This window comes from Lutjanus erythropterus, chromosome 5 (genome assembly GCF_056507025.1).
Source record: "Lutjanus erythropterus isolate fLutEry1 chromosome 5, fLutEry1.hap2, whole genome shotgun sequence".
Lineage (NCBI taxonomy): Eukaryota > Metazoa > Chordata > Actinopteri > Lutjaniformes > Lutjanidae > Lutjanus > Lutjanus erythropterus.
Genome location: NC_139321.1, coordinates 29758650 through 29780517, shown reverse-complemented (window position 1 = coordinate 29780517; position 21868 = coordinate 29758650). Strand labels below are relative to the sequence as shown.

Sequence of the window (21868 nt, the reverse complement as noted above, 5' to 3'; positions counted from 1 at the left end):
TTTCACAGTGTTTAAGTCAAGGAATTTAATGCCAGTAGCGGATGGAATTAGATCGTCATGAATATTAGTTATGCATTCGTTAAGCACATATTTTGTACCCATATCATCTGGTGTTCAAGAGATACAATTTCTTAACAAATTTATCTGGAAAATATGACATTTAATATATAAGTCTAAACCGATGCCCAAGTTACAACTTCTATAAACATACAGGCAATGAAAAGAAAGAAAGTTTCCTCACAGAAGGAAGAAGCTCCGCCCTCCTACCGTTTCCCAGGCAACGCAGACGGCCAGCCAATCAGCCGCTTCACTTCCTGAATCACTTAACGACGACGAATGGGGCTTACGTGACAGCGGAGGTAAAGTACTTTCCAAATTGACATAAACGACAGTTTAATATTGTTGTAAAACCTAACTATATTGAAGCGAAGTTGGAAATGGTTAGTTTTTAATTTCTTGGCTCCTCTAGGTGTGTAAGAAGCTAGTTTAAGGCTCGTCGCAGTAGACACAGTCAGCCTATCATGTGATTTTAAACATGAGGTGTCTGTCGCTCGACTCCTGAGGAGTTCCTGAAAGCTTCGTTTCTCAATAAAGTTCAGTTATTTGAACATAAACCTACGAAGAAACGACATCTGCGTTGTCCGTAATTTCAGATGGAAGTGAACCGTTTGGACTTCTACATCGGTCTGTCTCTGGCTGTGAGCTCCAGTGTTTTTATCGGTGCAAGTTTCATCCTGAAGAAGAAAGGCCTGCTGCGATTGGCCAGCAAGGGCTCCATGCGAGCAGGTACTGTAAGCGTTATTAACATACAAACCAAACTTTAGCAGTCAGTGCTGGAGGAAATACTCATAACTTAGTTAAGTAACGTAGAACTACAACTGACAGTACCGTAACGTTAAGTACTCTTTTACATGTAAATAATCAGCCTTCAGGCTATATGCAGCGTAGATGTAGATATATGTACATTATATCTACGGTATGCAGTATGGACTGTGGTGGAAGAAGTATTCAGATCATTTAGCTGTTATATAACTTACTTCTGTTGAGTTAACGATCACGTACAAAAAACAAGCATAAAATCCTCACTTTTGAGAAGCTGGAACTAAATAATGTTTGACTTTTTTGCTTGAAAAATGATTCAAGCTATTGGTGGATTATCAAAATAGTTGCTGATTAATTGTCCATAAATCGACTTGATTAACCGATGAATACATGCAGCTGTATCATTATGTATTGTATTATTCGATTACTCACTGCATAAGCAACAGTTTACTCAAGCTTGTTTACAGCTGGTTGAAATGGAACAAATATCACTGACTTTACATAGTTTTAATCTACAACAACACATCATATTTTATAAGGTGGTCGTATGTCTTGTATGTAAAATGTTAACATGCAATGTCACTATACAGTAACTGTCATATTAATGTAGTGTATTTCTTGGTGAAAGAGGCTAATGACCCTCCAACTTAAAGGAGAAATCTGCAATATATTTACTGTAATAAATCATAAAATGACCATGATAAATCAGAGATTAAGGAAACATGTTAAATTGAAAAATTCTCTTCTCTGACAATAACACTACAGCCACAGTGTCCTTTGACATTTTTATTCTGGCCTGTAACTTTTGTTATTATTTTACCATTTCACATTAATTAGAGTTCAAAGGAATGGCGAATGTTCACCAAATAGTGGTCATATTATGAAACATAAGAGATTATGAATAATCTTTTAGAAGGAGGAGATGCTTATATTGGTTAAATTCAGCTATATGTTAATGGGTTCTGCCTGGCAGTCACTGAACTCCAACTCCAGAGTGTGTATTTTCAGAGCAGTGGGCTTTTGTTTTCAGTATAACGTGCTTAACTTTACACTGACAGACAATTGACAGTTAAAACCAGCTGATCAGCTTACAGTGTTGCACTTGTCTTGTGCTCCTGCAGCGTTCCTGCAGCCGGCCTGAGCTTCCTCCAGTCTGAGGAGAAGGGGGCAAGGGGAAACAACTCACTTCAACCATAGATCTTTTATTTAAGAGGCTTTCAACTTATTTACATACTGTCTATGACTCCAACTCACTGTATTCATGTTTGGAACATACAATTGTTACATATTGCTCCTTTAAAATCAGTGAGGAATCATTCTAAGTAAGAAACTTGCAACCGTTACAACATCTATTCCAGTTTTTCCTTTCTGCACCTCACAGGTCAGGGGGGGTATGCTTACCTGAAGGAATGGCTGTGGTGGGCTGGACTAATTTCAAGTAAGTGAAAGATTTACAGACTTAATTCTTCTCAAGATGATTAACATGGTCAGATGTGGTTTTTTTCCATTTGGTTACACTGCTCACCAGTCATGCTCTATAAACATTGTGGTCTTTGTTTCCTGTGGCAAAATGAGGCTCTTGTGGGTTTGGTATTTTTGCTGGTGATGTTGCAGCAGATGCAGCACCCACACCATATCTTTGAAGTGCACATTCCTCCAAAGAGCACATTTGCACATGTGGGTTGGGACAGAATAATATTTCGCCTTTTTAATCAATTGCAATTCGTGTTTATACTTTAGTGGGAGCTGGAGAGGCTGCTAACTTCGCTGCATACGCATTTGCACCGGCCACACTGGTGACTCCTCTTGGAGCATTGAGTGTACTTGTAAGGTAATTGAGAGTTTTATTTCACCGTTTTCACACAACTTATGTTATCAAGAGTTATCGGACGTTTGCTTAGCGTGATACAGATACTCCATGCCATGTATTTAAGAATGGTGATATTCTATATTTTTTCTTATCCCAAGAAAAGACAAAAAACAACAATGAATTGATCTCACAAAAACTTTTTGTATTCTTATCTTAAATTTCTCTTACTTTTTGTTGTACAAACTTGTCATGTCAGATTCCACAAACACTCATAACTTCAGATAACTGTAAATGATCCATATGTGCATATTTGACTGCACGTGCATGAGACTTGTAATTTAGCATAATTAACGCACCAATAATACCATATAAGGCTAGGCCTCCTGCCTCATATGTCAGAAAGTGTTCATTCATGAAAATGGCATGAAAGAGAAAAAAAGAACTTTACGAGATTGGAGTTTGACGTCCTGCTTTCAGAGATCCGTAATGGAAAATTTGTCATTTTAACAGTGTCAGCAGTGGAATTAAAAAACCTGCTAAAGCAAAGAAACATGTTAACCGAGAGCTGTGATGATGTGTTACCTGAGGGTCGGGCTGTCAATGACATAAAGAGAAGATATCTCAATATGAAAATGGCTTCAAAGTAGAAAAAATGCCTTGCTACAGCAAGAAGTGAAGGATGTCTCCAAAGAAGAGGGTGTCAAAGGGAGGTTTGAATCACAGAGAAAAAAGACAGAATGAGTGAAACTGTTTCCATGGACATAAATCTGCATGTGCAGGTATATGTCCAGTACACCTGACAGTAGGTAATTTAGATCATTAAATTAATGATGATAGGATTTATTATGTAAATCTACAATTGCAGTATAATTTGAAATGCAGCCAAACAGGACAAGGCTGACATAATAATGAAGTGTAATTTATTTTTTAAACATATACCGTGATATTACATGGTTAATTCTTTTATTTGATCATTTTTGTTTTATTTTGCCTGCTAGTGACTCAAACAAAAACTAGCCAAAAGACAGCTTATTTCTTGCATGCTTAGGTCAAGGCTGGGTACTTTATTTTATTTGATTGAAGAAGAAAAGCAGAAGCATTTTAAGTTAAAAGTAGGGTTGCACATTTTCCATGGCCAATGGTTGAAAACTAACAATTGATTAATCAATTAATCCTTAATAAGATACAAAACACATTTTTCTCTTTTTACCTCATTTTCATTTTTATTCACGTTTTTTCTTAATTTTTCTAACTTTAAGTTAAGCTGCCAGACAAAACAATGTCAAATGAGACACAACTACTGCCATTTCTATACTATGGACTGATTATTGATTATTATTCTTAACAGCAATAAATTGTTTAATGATTAATCATTAACATCTCCCTAGTTAAACGGAAAAACAAATTTCATAAGAGCAAAAAATGTTGCACATGGATTTAATATTCAATAACATGAGTGAGTTTTTGGTATCATCACATCCCTAGTGTATAGTATATGTGCTAACTGTCTGTGTCATGTTATTGTCTGTCATCATTTGTTTGTCTGTCCAGTGCCGTGCTCTCCTCTTACTTTCTGAATGAGAGGCTGAATGTTCACGGTAAGATTGGCTGTCTGCTGTGCGTCCTGGGCTCCACAGTGATGGTGATCCATGCCCCGCAGGAGGAAGAGGTTGCTTCTCTCACTGCCATGGCTGAGAAGCTCATGGACCCAGGTAGGAGCAGCTCTTCATCAGTGTGAACATGTGATTAACCACACTGGAAACTGAATCCCAGATAAGGGCTGGATGGATTTTTTTTTATTTTCAGGGTACTAACTCATTCTTGAATGCTCCCAATAGGTTTCATTGTGTTTGCTGTGTGCGTTGTGGGGAGCAGCCTGGTTCTTATCTTTGCTGTGGCGCCGCGGTTTGGACAGAAGAATGTGCTGGTCTACATCCTGATCTGCTCTGTGATTGGCTCCCTCTCTGTGTCTTGTGTCAAGGGCCTGGGCATTGGCATTAAGGAGCTGTTTGCCGGGACAGCAGTGCTGAAGGAACCCCTGTTCTGGTCATTAGTCATCTGCCTGGTAGTTTGTGTCAGCATTCAGATCAGCTACCTGAACAAAGCCCTCGACATCTTTAACACCTCCCTAGTCACTCCCATCTATTACGTCTTCTTCACCACCTCCGTCATGGCCTGCTCAGCCATCCTTTTCAAGGAATGGTTGAGTATGACCACAGACGGAGTCGTGGGGACAATTAGTGGGTTCCTCACCATCATTTTGGGAATCTTCCTCCTCCATGCCTTCAAGGACATTACATTTAGCGTAGATTCCCTTCCACTCTACCTGAGGAAGGGGCCTCAGGGGTATCCTTGGGGGCACCAGCCTTATGTGGCAGTTCCAAGCCACGACACACAAGCAGAAGATGAGATGAAGCTGCCCAGAGAAGGAAGTTCAAAGGGGGGCTGGGGTACGCACCAGAGAGCTCCATAAGGAGGACCATAGCCTTGTCAGTATTTGGAAAAATTGCTTATTGCAATTCTGAAGCTTTAAAATGCACATCACAGCTTTACAATGACTATGTTTACATGCACACTATCATCTAGAATGTGACAGTATTCTAAATCTGATACAGGTCGTGTAAACTGTATGTTCTGTTTGGATATTCTGAATCAGGCCTTATTCTGAAGGTTGCAACTTTTGATAAAGATGTGGAATACGCCAATATTATTACGATTTTAGGAGCATTTTTTGGACATGCGTACATCACATTCAGAATATCCATTTGAATTTTTTTTTTTTTTTTTTACTACAGTTTAGTTACATGGCCTCTGCCTGTCTACAATCAGCTCTGTGTGTTCAGAACAAACCAACTAGCCAACAAGGCAGGGGTAGAGATGCATGAATAAAAGAGGGTCCCACATTTCTGGTCAGGAGAGACACACCTACTTTTAAACATTGGATAACAACAGATTTTTGGGTATGTGCAAATATTGCAATGCCTTTCCAAGAAGGTGGTTGAATGGATAAAAAGAAGTAGTCTGTGTTTGGATATTTGAACAAGTCGCAACCAATGGAAAACTTAAAAAAAAAATACTATTTTGACACTAGGCGTGAAACGATAATTGGTTTCATGATAAACCGTGATAAAATTCTTAATGAGCAGTATTACCATTTCAGATTTTAATTATGATAACTGTTTGATTACTGCACTTTGAAAAAACACAGTGAATACTGTCCAGCAAGAACCAAACCAGACGCAGCATGCAGCATAGATATGTTTTGCATCAGTAAAAACAGTGACATCGCAAAGGACGTGTCAAATCATGGCGATGGAAAGGTCAACTTTATTGTCATATACAACCGTATAAAGCACAATTATACAGTGAGTGTCAGTCTCTGCATATAACCTATCCTGAAAACCACTGTGCAGTGTGTGGGGACTAACTCCAGTTCTGAGATCACCTTGGTCAGGGGTATTGAGTGGAGAATTGACATAGCATACATATTTTTGATGGTGGGGAAACCGGAGCACCCAGAGGATAACAGTCAGGATGATTTTGGTCACTGTGAGATTTTTAGTGTTTCATCTCTATTTGACACAAAGAAGCAAAATGGCTCAAGCAGCTCCAGCCAGTCCACCTTGTCATAATGTATGAGTATGCAAAGCTGTTCATAAGTGAGACTGTTGGTAAACAGTTCAGTAGGAATATTGTCTTATTTGGAGTAAGGGCAAAAAATGATTGTTTTGTGCATGTAATCATAATAAGTTAGTTTACTAAATCTGAATTTTGAGTCCGTCTTACAGAAAGCAGTATGCACTGGATGAACAACGCTGCCTAGAGTGAGCATAACATTACTATCAGCACACTGGATTTCATTTAAATGTATATTCTTGCTTGCACATGTTGCAAACACATCATTTCACTTTGGTTAAAAAGAAAAGAATTTTAGTGTGTAGTATAATGTTAGTTGCACTGCTGTCTACATTTTTTTTAACGTTAAACAATAATTGAATGTTGAATATTAGACTGCATACGCAACATTGTGCCTTGTTTCTGGAAACCATAACCTTATTTATAGGTTTGCACTTTTAACCTTGGCATATACAAATATGATTTTCCAACCAGTGTGAAGACAGAAAACATGATTTGCTCTGAATGCATTTCAATCATCTGTTGTTGAAGAGCAAGTTTGAATAATTCCTCTTACTGTAATACCTCAGTATAATATACAAACTGCACCAAAGAATGTTTTTTCTTGTCTAAATTTATTCCCAACATGTGCCAACCTGTAATATATCTCTGATGTGACTGTTACTTTTTAAGTTTGATAACGCTGATTAAAACCTAATTGCAACATGATTTGACTACAGTTGTCCAGAAGATAGACAGAGTTATTTGGCATTTTGTTTATTATTGCATATGTACAGTCCAGAACTTCACACCCATTCAGTCACGACATTGTTAGTTCTCTTAAATTACAACAGTGTGTGTGGTGAAGTCCTCATGTCTGTCAAAAACAGCTGGCAAACTGAACATCATGGATGCATTCATCTTTCCGCAGTCTCCCACACTGACCCCACTAGTTTACAGCCGTGAATTAAAACATTCAAGATCAGTTTCACAGTCTGAGCCGTGAATTGACTTGAATTCCATGACTTTACAAACAAAACCAACATAAAGTCACTGCTAACAAGAGACTACAATCTCCTGCTATATGGAGAACAAATAAAAGAGACTAGACTTCTGTATGAGTCCACACATGGTGTTAATCTCAGGCACTTGCATCAAAAGTAACACTTAAATGTTCCTTTTTCCAGTTGGAGGGACAGTTCTGCGACATAACAGTCAGCTGTCAGGACCACACGGCCTCATTGCAGAGCGGGGGGGCTGCGTGCGTGCGTCTCTTCAGGTCCTTTCAGTGACAGTTTTTAGTCTGACATGGTCTCAGAGAATGAGCCCCTGCTCCTCTGAGTCTGTTCCAGTCTGTTCAGGATGAACTGGCTGGTGTCAATAAATCGCTCCACACAGTTAACGAAGCACATTTCTGTCCTTGAGTCCAGCTTTGGCCCGGGTTTGTCCATACATTTCTCCTGGTGACAGACACAGACCAATTAAGGTGAGGTGCAACGGGCGATGCAAGGTATTACAAGTGGTACGTCACATTTAGCACAAGAGCTTGTCTGTTTAAAGTGTGATAAAATAACATTACAGAATATATTAAAAGCTCCTCATGTGGTACCGATTCCTTTAAAACATTGATAATATATATAAATACAAAACATGGGTGGCTGCATCACTTCCAAACGGTTTCAGCACATCTGTATAATGCCTGTACCAATAAACAGCCCTGACAAATTTAAATGGACTGTGTCACATGACTCTGGAGACATGAAAATTGAGAATGCAGCCATGGAGAGTCACAGGACTATGCACAAAATTTGTGAGAAATAGCAGAAAGGAAATTAAGCCTGGTTTAGTGCTACTTTTCAACTTGTATATTAAAATACAGCAAGGTGTGCTGTTTGTGACAAGAAAAATGTCACACAACAGCAACATGAGTAACCTCTTCAACCTTTTATTATAAACACACCATGAAACTTTTGTAGAGGCTAAACAAAAATTGAGCCCAACTGATGCTGGATATTTAGTGCCAATACTGATATTAAGGAGTAAAATAATTTCAATGTCGATAGATTGTCCAACATTCTTTAAACAAAATATAATGTACAGAATATTAGTATATTATATATACACATGAGGACATTTTTGCAGTGATCTCTCAAAAGTGGTTACCACTTGTGACAAAGATATATAATGGTGGCAGGATGTTATACAGTTTAATACAGTACAGTTAACTTTTACCAATATTTTTAACTATTATAAATAAGTATAAATTAATATATGTGTATGTATTAAACCAAAATAAAGAAAAATATACACAGAAAGCTGCCAATATATGCCAATACAGATATAGACTGTGGTAGATCAATAATAGGCTGGTATATTGGTCTACTGATTTATTAGTCAGGCTGTACACAAAAACAAGATATTTTTTCATTTTGTAGAATTTTACAAATATTAACATTAGAGCTGAACGACTTAGAAAAAATGTCTAATTGCAATTATTTTGACTGATACTGCAATTGCAATATGATTTGCGATATTAGAGGGAAGGATCATTTAAAAAAAAAATTCTAATTTCCACTAAAAACCACATAACAACAATTATGGTGTGTTATTTTTTTCAGTGGTCTGTACTAAATAATGATGTTTTCTGAAGTCTAAACAGTGATGTGTTGGCCAAGACATCTGAAGCACCGCAATATTTAATTTAAAATGGTATTTTGGCCCACATTTCGCCATTAACAAATATTACACGACCTGAAACTTGAAAATTGCAGTAGACCATATTGCAATTTCGATAAAATTTCGGTTAATTAACACAAACATATTTATTTAATTGTACTTAATTTAATGTGTTATTAATGGCCACTATGTGTCGATCTCTTTATCTAAAAATCTCCACTATTTAGAAAAATTACATACCCACTGAAAAAAAAAATCAGCATAGGTATAGATAAAATTGTAACAGATCGTATCATATCAACATCGAAAGTTTGGTATCCATGGTACCCATCCCTAACTTACAATGGCACGTGGCCCCATCCGTGACCTCAGCACTCTGTAGTTACCTAGTAGTTACATCACGTAAAGTTCCGTGAGAAAACAGAGGACTACGTTTAAGTCTCTATTTTATACTGTTTAACAGCAGCAGGCTGCGTCCTCGGGGGTATTTTCGTGACCTCACAGATGTCTCTTTTCAGTCCAATATGATAAAATATTGTCATAAAGGAAACAACATTTAAATTCAACATTTCCACACAACTGACGCTTGGTTTGGCTCTGAAGTCCGCAGCTCTGTTACACTAACGTATCACAGGCCGGTCCATCATGTCTAGGAGGGAACCCTTGATTTGCGAAGCTCTCGCGATTTGTATGCGTTGTTTCTTTATTATGCATCTTGTACAAATTAATGATGGTTTACAGTGTGACAAGGCGGTGGTCAAAAGTCAAATGTAAGTAATATAGGGACAAAGTAACATTTGATTAGGGCTAGAGAAAGATAATTGTTTCATTAAACTTACCCACCGCTAACCCCCGAGATCTGACGCGGGTATAGGGTTCCCTTCTAGACCAGACCAGAGTAACGACCATTGCAGTCCAGAGAAATATGAGATTTAAAAGTTTGTTTCACGTTACTCGAGCAGAGAGCAGACAGTTAACATTCAGAGGATCACAAAGAAACTTAAGGATGTAGCATGAAGCAGAAACAGGAGAACATAACGTTTCAAACCTGTTCACGTCGGAACGCTAACGTTGTGACCGGAGTGACATACATACATATGGTATACCGGAGCCACACATAACGTGTGCCCTAATGTTGTCATGTGTATCTCATTATTTGACCACAACAAATACAAAATATATCTGCAACTGGTTTTGTCAAAGTAAGGCAAGCTGATACCTATCAGTTAAATTTGAAAAAAGTACATCGCAGAGCTGCAGTGCTAGCTTAAAGCTCCTCTTACCCAGCAAACCTCTGTCATCTGATGCACCAGCTGCTGAAATCTTTGTTTTTGAGTTTCGATCTCGATGAAATGCTGAAGCTGAGGGTCGGCTGTCGCTGCCTGGCCGTCCATGTTTTGTTAAGGTGAGGTCGTAAGAGCAGAATTTTTCTAATTCTGAAACTCTTGTGGCTCTATTGCTGACCTTCACGTGTATGAATGGACGACAGGAAACAGGAAGGAGTCCAGCCAATCACAGGGCGCGCTCTTGTCGTCATCATTCATACGTAATTTTTCAAATGCGCGGTGTGATTATGAAATACAAAATATTGACTGAAAATTGTAAATAGTCTAGTCTTGTTTTTTTTTTTAAATCTAGATTGTTTTTTTCTGTTTGTTGCCTTGTTTTAAGGTGATTGATATTTAGTTAATTACATGACCTGGTACAATTTAAAAAAGAAAAAAAAATGTTTTTTCATTTCAGAATCAGAATTGGGATTTATTTCCAAGTAGGTTTTCACATACAATGAATTTATCACAGATAAGAAAAATAAATAAATAAAGATGAAAGCAACTACTGCAAGTAGAAGAAGGCATAAATACACCACTTAAAAAAGTTGAGAAAACTCAGTTTCAAGGGAACTTCATTCACTACAGTTTTGAGTCACACTAAAACTCTTCAGTGTTGAAATAAATTAAACAAAGTTTCTGTCAGTGAAAATAATTTGTAAAGATAATTCTTTTTCTTCTTTGAGTTGTAGAAACCTCAAAAAATTGTATTTCAAAAATTGCTCACAGTGAGCTGTGAACCTGATTTGTCATTGCGTGCTTGAAAATAAAATGGTTGAAAATATTAAATTATTAACTTTCACTTCATCATTCACTTTCACTTCAGTGGGTTTACTCAATAACTTTTAAAATACTTTCTTTGTTTCTAATTTCATTCAAATTCGTCTAAAGAAGAAAAATAAATTCTCTCAACAAAACATTGCTAGTTAGTAGAACTTTTTCAAAACATAAGAACTTGGTATCAAACCTCAAAAATCCATTGAAATAAGTTGTTAGTAAATGAGTTTTCTCCACTTTTTAGTTTATGCAGACATTATTTACAATATGAGCATCATTTAAAGGAAAGACCTGTACAGTTTTGTGAGGGAATGTTCAAAATACTGTCCAAATATTGAGTGCATTGTGCATTTTATTGGCATATAAATGCCCATGCAATGTCAGAATTAATGGAGTGTTCCATTTACCTCTGGGGTCGGAAGCCAGTGCTGGGAATGACGTCACACCCAAATGTTCCAGTACAAGTTGGAAAAACTTTTTTGAGCTTGATACTGCAGTATTTCGTGCATACATATTGAAGCATTGTGTCCACAGACAGTACTGTGTGTACTATTGGTTTAATGAGAACCTTTACCGTGGAGCAGCCATATTGGATTTTGAGGTCAGGGTGGATGGGACCCCGAATTTCAGCTGAAATTTCCTGCTGCAAAGTTGGAATTTCTGGATGATAATTCAAATGGAATGCACCATTAAATATGGAGCAGAAAAAGGATGAGCAGGCCTTGTCAATAACCCCTTGCTGCAGCATGTGGAATAGGTGTAGGCAGGTTTGGATGACTGATGGGCTCTGTTGTTGCCATGTGATTACTCTGTAATTCCTCTGTAATCACACATTAATAACGAGCTACACATAAACAAACAATAAAAGATTTTTCTATTTTACTGTTTATATCAAACTGTTCTTTATTTGCTTCATATGCTGTAACTCTGTCTAACTTTTCTCAAAAAACCCATATAGCTCATTGATGTTGGATTTATTGATAGTTTTGTCCAAGAGAATGAAATATGACCACTGGACCATTGCTTTTTATATGTGTATTCTTCTTGGTTCCAGCCGTTCTTCAATTACACATTAAACTATCTGACATCAGCTCCATATCACTGGGTTAAATATGAATAAAAAGTGACGTAAAATAATGATAATAAAAATCAACGCCAACAGTGAAATTGTGACACATTGCCATTTCGGTAGTGTCACTTATACTGACTTGTACAACTTGTGGAATTTCGCAGCATTCAAGCTCATTGATCTCCACCTCGGAAGTAAAAACAGGAAAATGTACTTAAAGGTTAAAGCTCTTCGGAGACTTTGAAACAAATAGAAGATCTACCAAAGACCTGCCTTTTCCTGTAAGTTTATTTATGTATTTACTTATTTACTTATTACATTTTGATGAACTACAATTTATTAAATAGAAGCGGAACTATGTAGGTTTCATGTTCATACCGGTGTGTGTTTGGTGACGAACACACAGCACTTCCTGTTATTAGACGCTTTGATTGCGTACAACAGAAAAGAGAAGAAACATGAGCGCGTGAACTTTTTTCTGTTAATCTCCACTGAAATAATCGACCCTTTATCTTCAGTGTGTACCGTAGTCTCGGTTTGAGTCTCAGCCGTCAGTAGGTATGCCTCAGTCGGACCGCTCGAGCTCTGACAGCGGCCCGGAGCCTCGGAGTCCTCGGGCCCGGAGACCCCGGACTCGTTCCCGCAGCCGCCACCGCAGCGACAGCCGTGAACGGAGCCTGTCTCCGGACAGCTTCGGGCCCAAACTGCCGAAGCCGCGGAACAGGGAGAGGGAACGGGAGGAACGGGAGCGCAGATTCAGAGAGGCGAGAAACCTTCGACGGATCCGCATTGGAAGCCCCCGCCGGAGCAGGTCCAGGTCCCGGTCCAGATCCAGAGAGCGACACAACACCACCAACAACAGCCACAGTCACAACCACAACCACTGGTCCGAGCAGCAGAGAGACGACGCTCAGAGACAGCGACAAGAGGCCTTTATCGCCAGGTAACACACGAAAACAGCTAACAAGTATTTCGTGAAAGCGTCGTCTCTAATTTGATCTTTTTTTCCCCCAATAATATTTTATTGAAATGATTATTAGATGCAAAAATATACAAATTCAACTTAAATGGCAAGAATTGTCCCTCCATATTTTGCCCCTGCTTCCCTCCTACCCAAAGAAAATAATAATAAAGAAAATAAATATTGATGACAGCAGTAACAACCATATTTATTTTTTCTGTTACCTCCACACCAAGCTCTGGGACATAAAGCACAAATAAATAAACTACCAGCAGTCATTTACATGTTTATACATTTAAGCATTTGATACCAATATCAGGCAGTAAAAAAAAAAAAACGCTATAAAATTGCTATATTGGTATTTTTTACACTTGATTTTGTTATAAATAAAAGAAAATAAATAGAAAAACTTGAATCAAGAAAGGTATCTAATATACATAAAATGCTGCCTATAAAACAAACAAGCAAACAAAAAACACAATCTGCAGTACATTCTGTAAAATTGTAAAACATATACAGAGATACAGCTGTGCCATGCCAATATCAGGCTGGTGGGTATATCTGTCTGGCTCTGCTTGGAACATAGGTCTCCAAGAATAAATTCATTCAGTTACTGAGAAATGCTAATTTCTACAATGCTAAAAGGTTTAGAATAGAATAACATCAGTGAAATGTCCAAACTTCATGTTGGATAGTCATTAATTTATTTCACAGCCTAAGGAGGATATTTTAACATTGGAATTGGGAAAAAAATGAATAAACTCTTTTTGAAACTGTAACCATCATGTGTCCTTTTTCGTTTTTAGTTGTTATTACTCAAAAATGGCTTGTGTCACAGTAGTAATTGACTAATTTTCTTCTTTTGGTCTCTGTATGTGTTTCATCATTGCCATAGTGATGTTTAGATACCCAGTTGTTTCTTTGAGACTGCTGCATCTGCCTGTCTTTGTGTTACAGACGTCTGCAGGAGAGGGAGAGGATTGGTGAGTTAGGCTGTCCTGAAGTTTGGGGATATTCACCAAGAGTGAAAGAGCCAGAGTAAGTCAAGAATCTCTCCTCCAGAGCACTGATGATGTTTTTGAAATGCATCTTTTTCTCCAGTACTGCACCAAAAGAGGATAATATGGCTCACCTCTGTGTATCAACGGGTTCAAAAAGCATTATTTCTTTCATTTGTCTCCACCAGCTCTGATGAATTTACACCAGTTGAAGAAGATGAGAAAAACAGCAGTTCAGAATCGAGCTCAGAAGGTACAGCAAGCACAGCATTTGATCACAGATATATTACAGTAATAATGTAAATGCCGTTTGAATCTACAAGGAATTTTGTCTGACATTGACAGAAGAGAGGAAGAAGAAAAAGAAGAAGAAGAAATCCAAGAAGAGAAAGAAGAAGAAGCACTCAGAGGACAGCGAGCTAGAGTCAGATTCAGATGGTAAGACAGTCATTATTACATTTAATAAAGCTCAACAAAGTGTTTATTAGTTTTTTCAGTTTAAGTATAATCTTTTTATCTTTCAGAAGAAGAAATTAAGAAGAAGAAAAAGAAAAAGAAGAGCAAAAAGTAAGTGCTAATGTTCAGCTATAATTCAGCTTCATTCACACTGACAGGCACATTTTGATTAATCAGACATCACGTTTCCTAACAGGTCAAAGAAGTCCAAGAAGAAGAAGGCAAAGAAGAGCCGTAAGGAGTCCAGCAACTCCAGCAGTGAGGAGTCAGAGGAGGAAGAGGAGGAGGATCCCAGCAGTGTGATGTGGGTGGAGAAAACCTGCATGGACGAACACATGGTCGGCCCTGAAGCTCCGCTCACCCACATGTCCCAGGATGACAGACCTCTCGAGTGAGTTTATGTGATGTTAGCCTTATCGCTGTTAAAGCACTGCTCTACAGCTTCACAGACATGCTATCAAGGCTCATAAATTTGTTGCTCCAGCTTCTGAAATGTGAATATTGGATGTTTTTCATCTCACATATGATCGAAAACTGAATATCTCAGAGTTTTAGAGCTTTTTTTTTTTAAGTAAGACATTTGAAAAAGTCAGCATGGACTTTGGGAATTTAAGACATTATTTTTTCACAATTTTTGATTGTTGGCCAAGCAGTTGGTCAATTAAATAATATGTAGGATAATCAGTAATGAAGATAAACTTTAGTTGCAGTCGTAAAAGTTGGTTTCATAACATTGCTAACAGTGGTATGAGCAAGTCTTTACTCAGCTAAGAAAAAGCAAGTACATTTCAAGAATGTATATTTACAGGGCTTTTTTTCTACATTTATGGCTCTTCCAGTAAATGTTGCTTACTTTTTCAATAAGTGCATCTTTTCTGTTCTTCCAGTTTTGGTCACGCACTGTTGCCAGGTGAAGGTGCTGCGATGGCGGAGTACGTGAAAGCAGGCAAACGTATCCCAAGAAGAGGTGAAATCGGTCTCACCAGCGACGAGATCGCAAACTTTGAGAAGTCTGGCTACGTGATGAGCGGCAGCAGGTACGTGATGTTTACAAGTGGGTTTACAAACTCCATGCTGCAGGAATTCAATGTTTCATGTCAGTATGATGCAGTGAGTACTATTTTTCTGAGTACGAGAGATCAGCAGATCTGATCACAACTAGTGACGCTACTATAATCTAATTACAATCACCGTGGCCAAGCGGAAACCATTTCTGTTTTGATAGCATTTGTGCTTATTAGGAAACCCTTTACTACAAGCTAAGAGAGGTTTTTCCTACATTACTTTATACTTTTCTTTACAGTTTCATTATTAGAAGCTAGATCAGCTCAACCTTTTGTAACTTCAGCCCACTTCTGATTGTATGGTGTTTACTGCTTATTTCCCTCCTAATATGTCCTGTAACACATGAAAAACACCATATGGAATATGTTAACAAGGTTAAAAACATGATTTTGTTTCGAGGTTGTCTTTCATGTATTCAGGGTCATATTTCCTTACTATTTTGGAGCTTATACTGCTGCAGGGCTGTCTCTCATTTTGTTTTTTGGGTTCAAAAATAGATTCATTTTGTGTCACAGCATCTAGCCAGCTAAAAGTGGCAAAACACTTTTGTCTTAACCTGACGATGGCATGTTGATATTCAAACAGAGCTGGTCATTTAACTTATGTTTTTTACATGAATTCTTGAGCATATTTAGTAAAATAGAAAACTGTTTTTTTTTTTCTTTTATTGCTTGACTTGCAACATGTGACAAAGCAGGTTTTAGACATGATACCACTAGTTTTTTTTTTTCAGTTAGGACACTTATATAGCCCTTGTTCTCACCCAGAAGGAAAAGTGATGTATGTCTGCTCTGCAACAGTTCAGACCGCTGAGGATAGACAGAGTGGGACATAAACAAAACTCTCAAAGAGTGTTGTGTTTTTATGTGAATTATTTAAAAAAAATGAATTTGTTTCTATTAATTGTGTTTTCAGCTAATTAATTTATGTAAGGGATAATTTACAGCAAATTAAGGGGTTTTGATTCACCCTGAAGGAGTTTATTTTGCAATAATGACCTGCATGATCTCTGTCCAAGTCTTAGTAATGAGTGACCAATATATTGCACCAACAAATTTTCTTTTGTGGTGTATAATTACTGCTATTTGACACAGTATTTTTTGAACCTGTGACAGTATAGCTGTAAAGTGGTCCAGAGAGATGCCCATTGTATCATTACTGTGACACTGACAAATGTCAACTGTAACCCTGCAGACATCGCCGTATGGAGGCTGTGCGTCTGAGAAAGGAGAACCAGATCTACAGTGCAGACGAAAAGAGAGCTCTGGCCTCCTTCAACCAGGAGGAGAGGAGGAAGAGGGAGAGCAAGATCCTGTCGAGCTTCAGGGAGATGGTGTACAGGAAAACCAAAGGCAAGGAAGAGAAGTGAACATCGCGTTTATATCATTTCCACTCAGATTTACCCTTTACTGGACACCTTTACTTTTGTCCTGTGATTTGAGGTGTTAAATGTTTTATTTTAGGGAGGAAAATGTCATTCAGTTTTAAAGGAATGTTCAGTGTGGATGGAGGAATTTAAGTGTAAATAAATGCGCGTAAATGAGAGTCTGAAAAGTACTCAGTTGTATTATAATATTCTCCATCCTGTTTGCTCAGTGGACCTAGTCTTTCCTTTTAGTTTCAATTCTTCACCCTTAATTTTCTCCTGTACGTTGTTAATTTTGCTCAGAATGGTAAATAAATTTTCATTTTAAGGTCATCTTGTGGTTTTACATTTGTTGTCACAATCTCGGTTGCCTGAAAAGATAAACACTTCCAGTCATTCATTCAAATGACAAAGCAAATATTAAGGAAATGTCTTTTTTTCTGCCCTCTTCTGTCAGTAACTTCCCATATTTGTTGGCTGCAGATAACAATGATTTTCATTCCTTATAATCTGTAGATCTTTTTTCTTGATTAAGTGATTAGTAGTTTGGCCCATAAAATGGCAATCTTAAACACTGTTTCCCAAAGCTCAACTTGACATCATTTATCCAGAACCAAAAGAGGATATTCTGTTTACTGTCATATGACCAAACAAATCAGAAAACACTCACATTTGAGAATTGACATTCTTTAGTTAAAGCTGTCTATTATAATATACCAAGTCATGTGATTGTGCAAGCTGCTATTGTAAATATTTCAGCTGGTGGTCAGTATATAGTACAGTAATAGTTTACCTTGTTTCATTCAATCAACTAGAGCTGCTAGATACTGGTAAAAAAAACACGTTTCTTTTTCAAACACCACTGACAGTCATATATTTTGGATATGACAGTAATTAAACAGGGAGGCTCTTGTGGATGTGATGACCAGCAATTCTTACTTTCATTATCAATTAATCTATTAATAATTGTCTTTAAGATGTCAGAAAGATGCCCATCACAACTTCAATCCAAAAACCCCAATGACAATGATATAAAAACAGAAACAGAAAAAAAGAGACAGAAAGTTCTCACATTTGGGAAGCTTGAATAGTTTGCAATTAATTTATGAAGGTCCAGTAATTAATTAATCAACTAGTTGTTACAGGTCTAACAGCCATTTAATCAGTTTAAAGAAGTTTTTTTAGCTGGCTTACATCTAAGATGTGTCATGGACCTTTTTCAAAGCAGCAATTTTGAGATGAAATAATAAAACAAAGGTGTTGCCAATAATACTAATTAAAATACCATTTTAGTGGCGCAGATCTTTCCCCCTACAGATATTGATACATTGCTCAAGTGCAACATTGGATTATCAACTGTATAAGCAACATAATGTTTAAAATAGAAGCTCCACTGCAGCTAAATGGGTGTAAAGGTGTACATTTATTTGATTAGAGCACCAATCTCATCTGTTTTTTTTAATTCAACATATGAATCAAAAAGCGGCACAAGATTTCCATTGTGGAACAGTTTAATTGACAACAGGGACAACTTTCCTTTATAAGACTGAAAAAACAAACATCTGAATGTTAAATATAATGTTTTGATGTACAACAAAGGACTTTCTTCTCATCCGGGTCTTTGTATTTCTTGTCATCAGTGGATGTTCTCAAGTCCCTGTTGGGGAAAAACAAGCTTCAGTCTTTTAACAATCACAGATTTACATATCAACTGACCAGACAACAGTTTCCATTTTATTGCATTTCTCTGCCTTCCAGACAGCTTTTGTTCTCATGTAATTTCTAGCATAGCTCTGACCACCTCTAACCTGAGCAGAGCAAATATTATATAAATGTATGTGGGTCTACAGGGCCTTTGTTTACAATCATGTTATTCTCGTTTTAATTAAGCATGGCTTCATGTGCAAATTCTTTCAATTCTATTGAATGGTTTGGAAAAACAAAATGTCATTCCCAAGATATCTGAATCACCTTTCATAATGCAAGAAAATTCTATTCATTGAAATTCTAATGGTTGCTTATTTTTGTTGTCTTGCTGTTCTACTATCTGCTAACCTATCACTGCACAGAAAGAAGCATGCATCTATTCAGGCACAAGAGGTTGCAGCCTAGTCAAGGAGAATGCCATAAATATTTACATCTCACACAATCATGACACACACTTCCTTCTGTATGGTGATTACGGTTAACAGGTGTAGTTCAGTAGAAAATACACCCTATATGAAACTAGACTATTTTTATATGCTTTGAGCATCACAAGCAGAGTGACATCTAGTTTAATTATATTTGAGAGAAGACAGACATCTCTACGGCCAATATCCCCAGAACTCTACAACTCTTGCTAAAACTGTCTAGATGTCTGCATGCCAGCAGAAAAATAAGTAGTTTTGATTTTGGGGTGAAAGGTCCCTTAAAAATTTGGGGTAAAAGCAACTTGGGTACATTGTAACCTCTTTTGTCCGTCTGTATTTTCCCTGTTTTTACATTTATCTTGTATATCTTTTCTGAAAAAATGTGCACCATCGAGGTCACCCTGTTTTATTAATGAACATGTTTTCTGAATAAACACTCATAATGACATAATGTCTATGGCGAGCTGGGAGACAGTTCCAGTTAGGTATAGAGTAGAAAATGTGGATTTAAAAAAATCATGAAACAATGCACTTTCTTTGCAAAATATGCACAATTCAAAGGATATGAGTTTTCAACCTTAATTTTCTCTTGTACATTTTTAACCCAGAATAGAATGGTAGCTAATTTTTCACTCTAAGGTCATCGTACGTTTTTCACATTTGTCGTCACAATTTTGATTGCCCTAAGACAGTGGTACCCCCCATCCCCAACTTGTACCTAAAAAAAATTAGTAATATGTGCAAATCCAATTTTGTCAGCCTCAGAGCAGATTAAGTCTTGGGACCCCTGTGATTTCTAGCACCCACCTAAGGGGGGCCTGGATCCCAGGTAATGAACCAGTGGCCTAAGAGATAAACATTTCCAATAATTCATTAAGTTAATTTTATCTGATATTAATGTTTTTTTCCACTCACTTATTTTGCGAATAATCTCTCATTTAGTAGAGAAGAGATGTTCCAATATATTTTTATTGTTCTTGATACTGATTCTGACATCTGAACTTCGCATATCAGCTGATACCGAGTAACCATTCTGTACCAGTGCATTAAAAAAACAGAGAATGAACACCATAAAACATGACTCTGCCATTATTTTAAGAAAACTGCCACAAAAGATGCTGCTGCTGATGCTACTGTAACATTTCAGCTGGTTAATGTTCAGTCTAGTACACTAATAGTTTAATAGCAGCAGTAGAAATTCTTTATCCCATTTCAGTCAATTATTAACTAGAGCTTCGAGATGTTGGTCAAATCCAGTGTGTTTGTTGTTCAAACCCAAAATGAAAATTAAGACATTACCTAGTCATTCAGGTTGGGTTTAGTTTTTTAGCCAACAAAACACTGCTGGAGTTTCACACTGGAGTTGCAGAATCCTGGAATCATGTTTTTAGCCTGAATCTTCACTGTAGATCCTTAGCTTGGAGCCACATTGACATGCACGTGCACACCATCTGAACTCTGTGTGTGTGTGTGTGTGTGTGTGTGTGTGGTGTCACGATGTGTGTGTGCAAGTGAACAGCATGTTGGGGCTTTAGGTGACTTGGATTACTCCAGAAGAGCAGTATGGAGGCATTTTTATGTTTGTTTGTTTTTTAATTACTCCCAAATTACCTCCAAATTACCCCCAGATTTCATAGTACATATGTGATAATTTGCAAGTGTCACTTTCATGCAAGTAGGTGGGAATAAGCATTTCACATCATTTAACTTTCTTTGACATTAGCTTCAAGTTTTCCTCAGGTTTCATGGTAAATTACCAACTGCTACAAGAAAAATGTATTTACTAATTATCACATAATTAATCGTGAAATTTGAGGAAAATTTATAAGAAATTTCAAATGTATTACTTAGTGGTTACCACCTATTTCCTATGAAATTATGGGACGTGGAAATTGAAGCATTATCCCGATTTTTTTTTTTAGGTGAACTATCCCTTTAATGTTCATTGAGCGTCAGAAAATTCTGAAAATGCGCATCACAACTTCGTAAAGCCTAAGGTGACGAATGGTGATAAAAATCAAAAGGTGGCCATTCAAAGCATAGTTTTTCCTCCCAAAAGGTTTCAATACTGCTGACGGACGGACACTCACCTTGGAGTCATGGTACTGTCCTGATCCGGACACTCTCTTGTCTCTCTCCATCAGATACCACTGCCACGGTACCCGAGCGATCCTCTTCTCCTACAGGGAACACAACGGGCTTAAATCAGATAGTTTACAGTATAAAACACTGACAGGCAGCATATTTAGTTGTATAGCTGCAGTCTACATTTTGGTATATGATTGAGAGCCACATTAGCTCCTGCTCACCTTCCCTCCGTTGGTGAACTTGTGTATCTGTGCGGTGGCGACGCCGGGAATAATCAGACACACGGTCATGATGGCGAAGCCGGGCAGGATTTCATACCACATGATTACAAACTTTAACTGTCAGGCGACAGAGAGCAACTTTGCAGACAGGTTGCCCTGGGACTGCCCTCGACAGTCTGTTTTGCTAAGAAGCTAACAAAATGTCGACCGTGCTAACGACCTTCCACCAACGGAACAAGAATAATATTTCCTGCCAGAGATTTTCAAAAGAAAAGCATCAGCTCTCAGACAGCGTTGTCTGATAAAAATACTTCCTGCAAAAATAACTAGACCAGTGTTCTGTGAAATATATATATATCTGTGATTAAACAGAGAAGGGACTACACATTGTGATTCTTTAGAAAAAAAAAACCTTATACATGTACTTAGAAAATGTCTTTGTTTTAATCTTTAACCTCCACACAACAAGCATGTAGATTCATTT

General features: G+C 37.5%; 4 protein-coding genes across 5 annotated transcripts; 2 read left to right on the top strand and 2 right to left on the bottom strand.

The window, feature by feature from the left end:
• The first annotated feature begins 251 nt into the window (after positions 1-251).
• On the top strand, positions 252-5399 carry LOC146327122 (magnesium transporter NIPA2). The gene is made up of 6 exons (XM_084719565.1): positions 252-359; positions 654-786; positions 2204-2260; positions 2563-2653; positions 4184-4344; positions 4471-5399. The coding sequence occupies exons 2-6, from the start codon at positions 654-656 to the stop codon at positions 5103-5105; spliced, it is 1077 nt and encodes a 358-aa protein (XP_084575691.1). The 5' UTR covers positions 252-359; the 3' UTR covers positions 5106-5399.
• A 1464-nt stretch (positions 5400-6863) lies between these two features.
• Positions 6864-10436, bottom strand: timm8a (translocase of inner mitochondrial membrane 8 homolog A (yeast)). Its single transcript, XM_084719564.1, has 2 exons — positions 10207-10436; positions 6864-7707 (listed from the first exon to the last, which is right to left on the bottom strand). Exons 1-2 carry the CDS (start codon positions 10315-10317, stop codon positions 7546-7548), a joined length of 273 nt encoding a protein of 90 aa, XP_084575690.1. The 5' UTR covers positions 10318-10436; the 3' UTR covers positions 6864-7545.
• Positions 10437-12485: 2049 nt separating this feature from the next.
• On the top strand, positions 12486-17276 carry nkap (NFKB activating protein). 2 transcript variants are annotated; one of them, XM_084719562.1, is made up of 8 exons: positions 12486-13040; positions 14016-14096; positions 14245-14309; positions 14402-14494; positions 14584-14623; positions 14709-14903; positions 15400-15549; positions 16772-17276. In XM_084719562.1, the coding sequence occupies exons 1-8, from the start codon at positions 12658-12660 to the stop codon at positions 16944-16946; spliced, it is 1182 nt and encodes a 393-aa protein (XP_084575688.1). In that variant the 5' UTR covers positions 12486-12657; the 3' UTR covers positions 16947-17276. The 2 variants fall into 2 exon arrangements, with proteins under 2 accessions (XP_084575688.1, XP_084575686.1); XM_084719560.1 differs by having other exon boundaries at positions 14581-14623.
• Positions 17277-18436: 1160 nt separating this feature from the next.
• Positions 18437-21626, bottom strand: ndufa1 (NADH:ubiquinone oxidoreductase subunit A1). The gene is made up of 3 exons (XM_084719563.1): positions 21385-21626; positions 21166-21255; positions 18437-18600 (listed from the first exon to the last, which is right to left on the bottom strand). The coding sequence occupies exons 1-3, from the start codon at positions 21484-21486 to the stop codon at positions 18580-18582; spliced, it is 213 nt and encodes a 70-aa protein (XP_084575689.1). The 5' UTR covers positions 21487-21626; the 3' UTR covers positions 18437-18579.
• Positions 21627-21868: the final 242 nt, after the last annotated feature.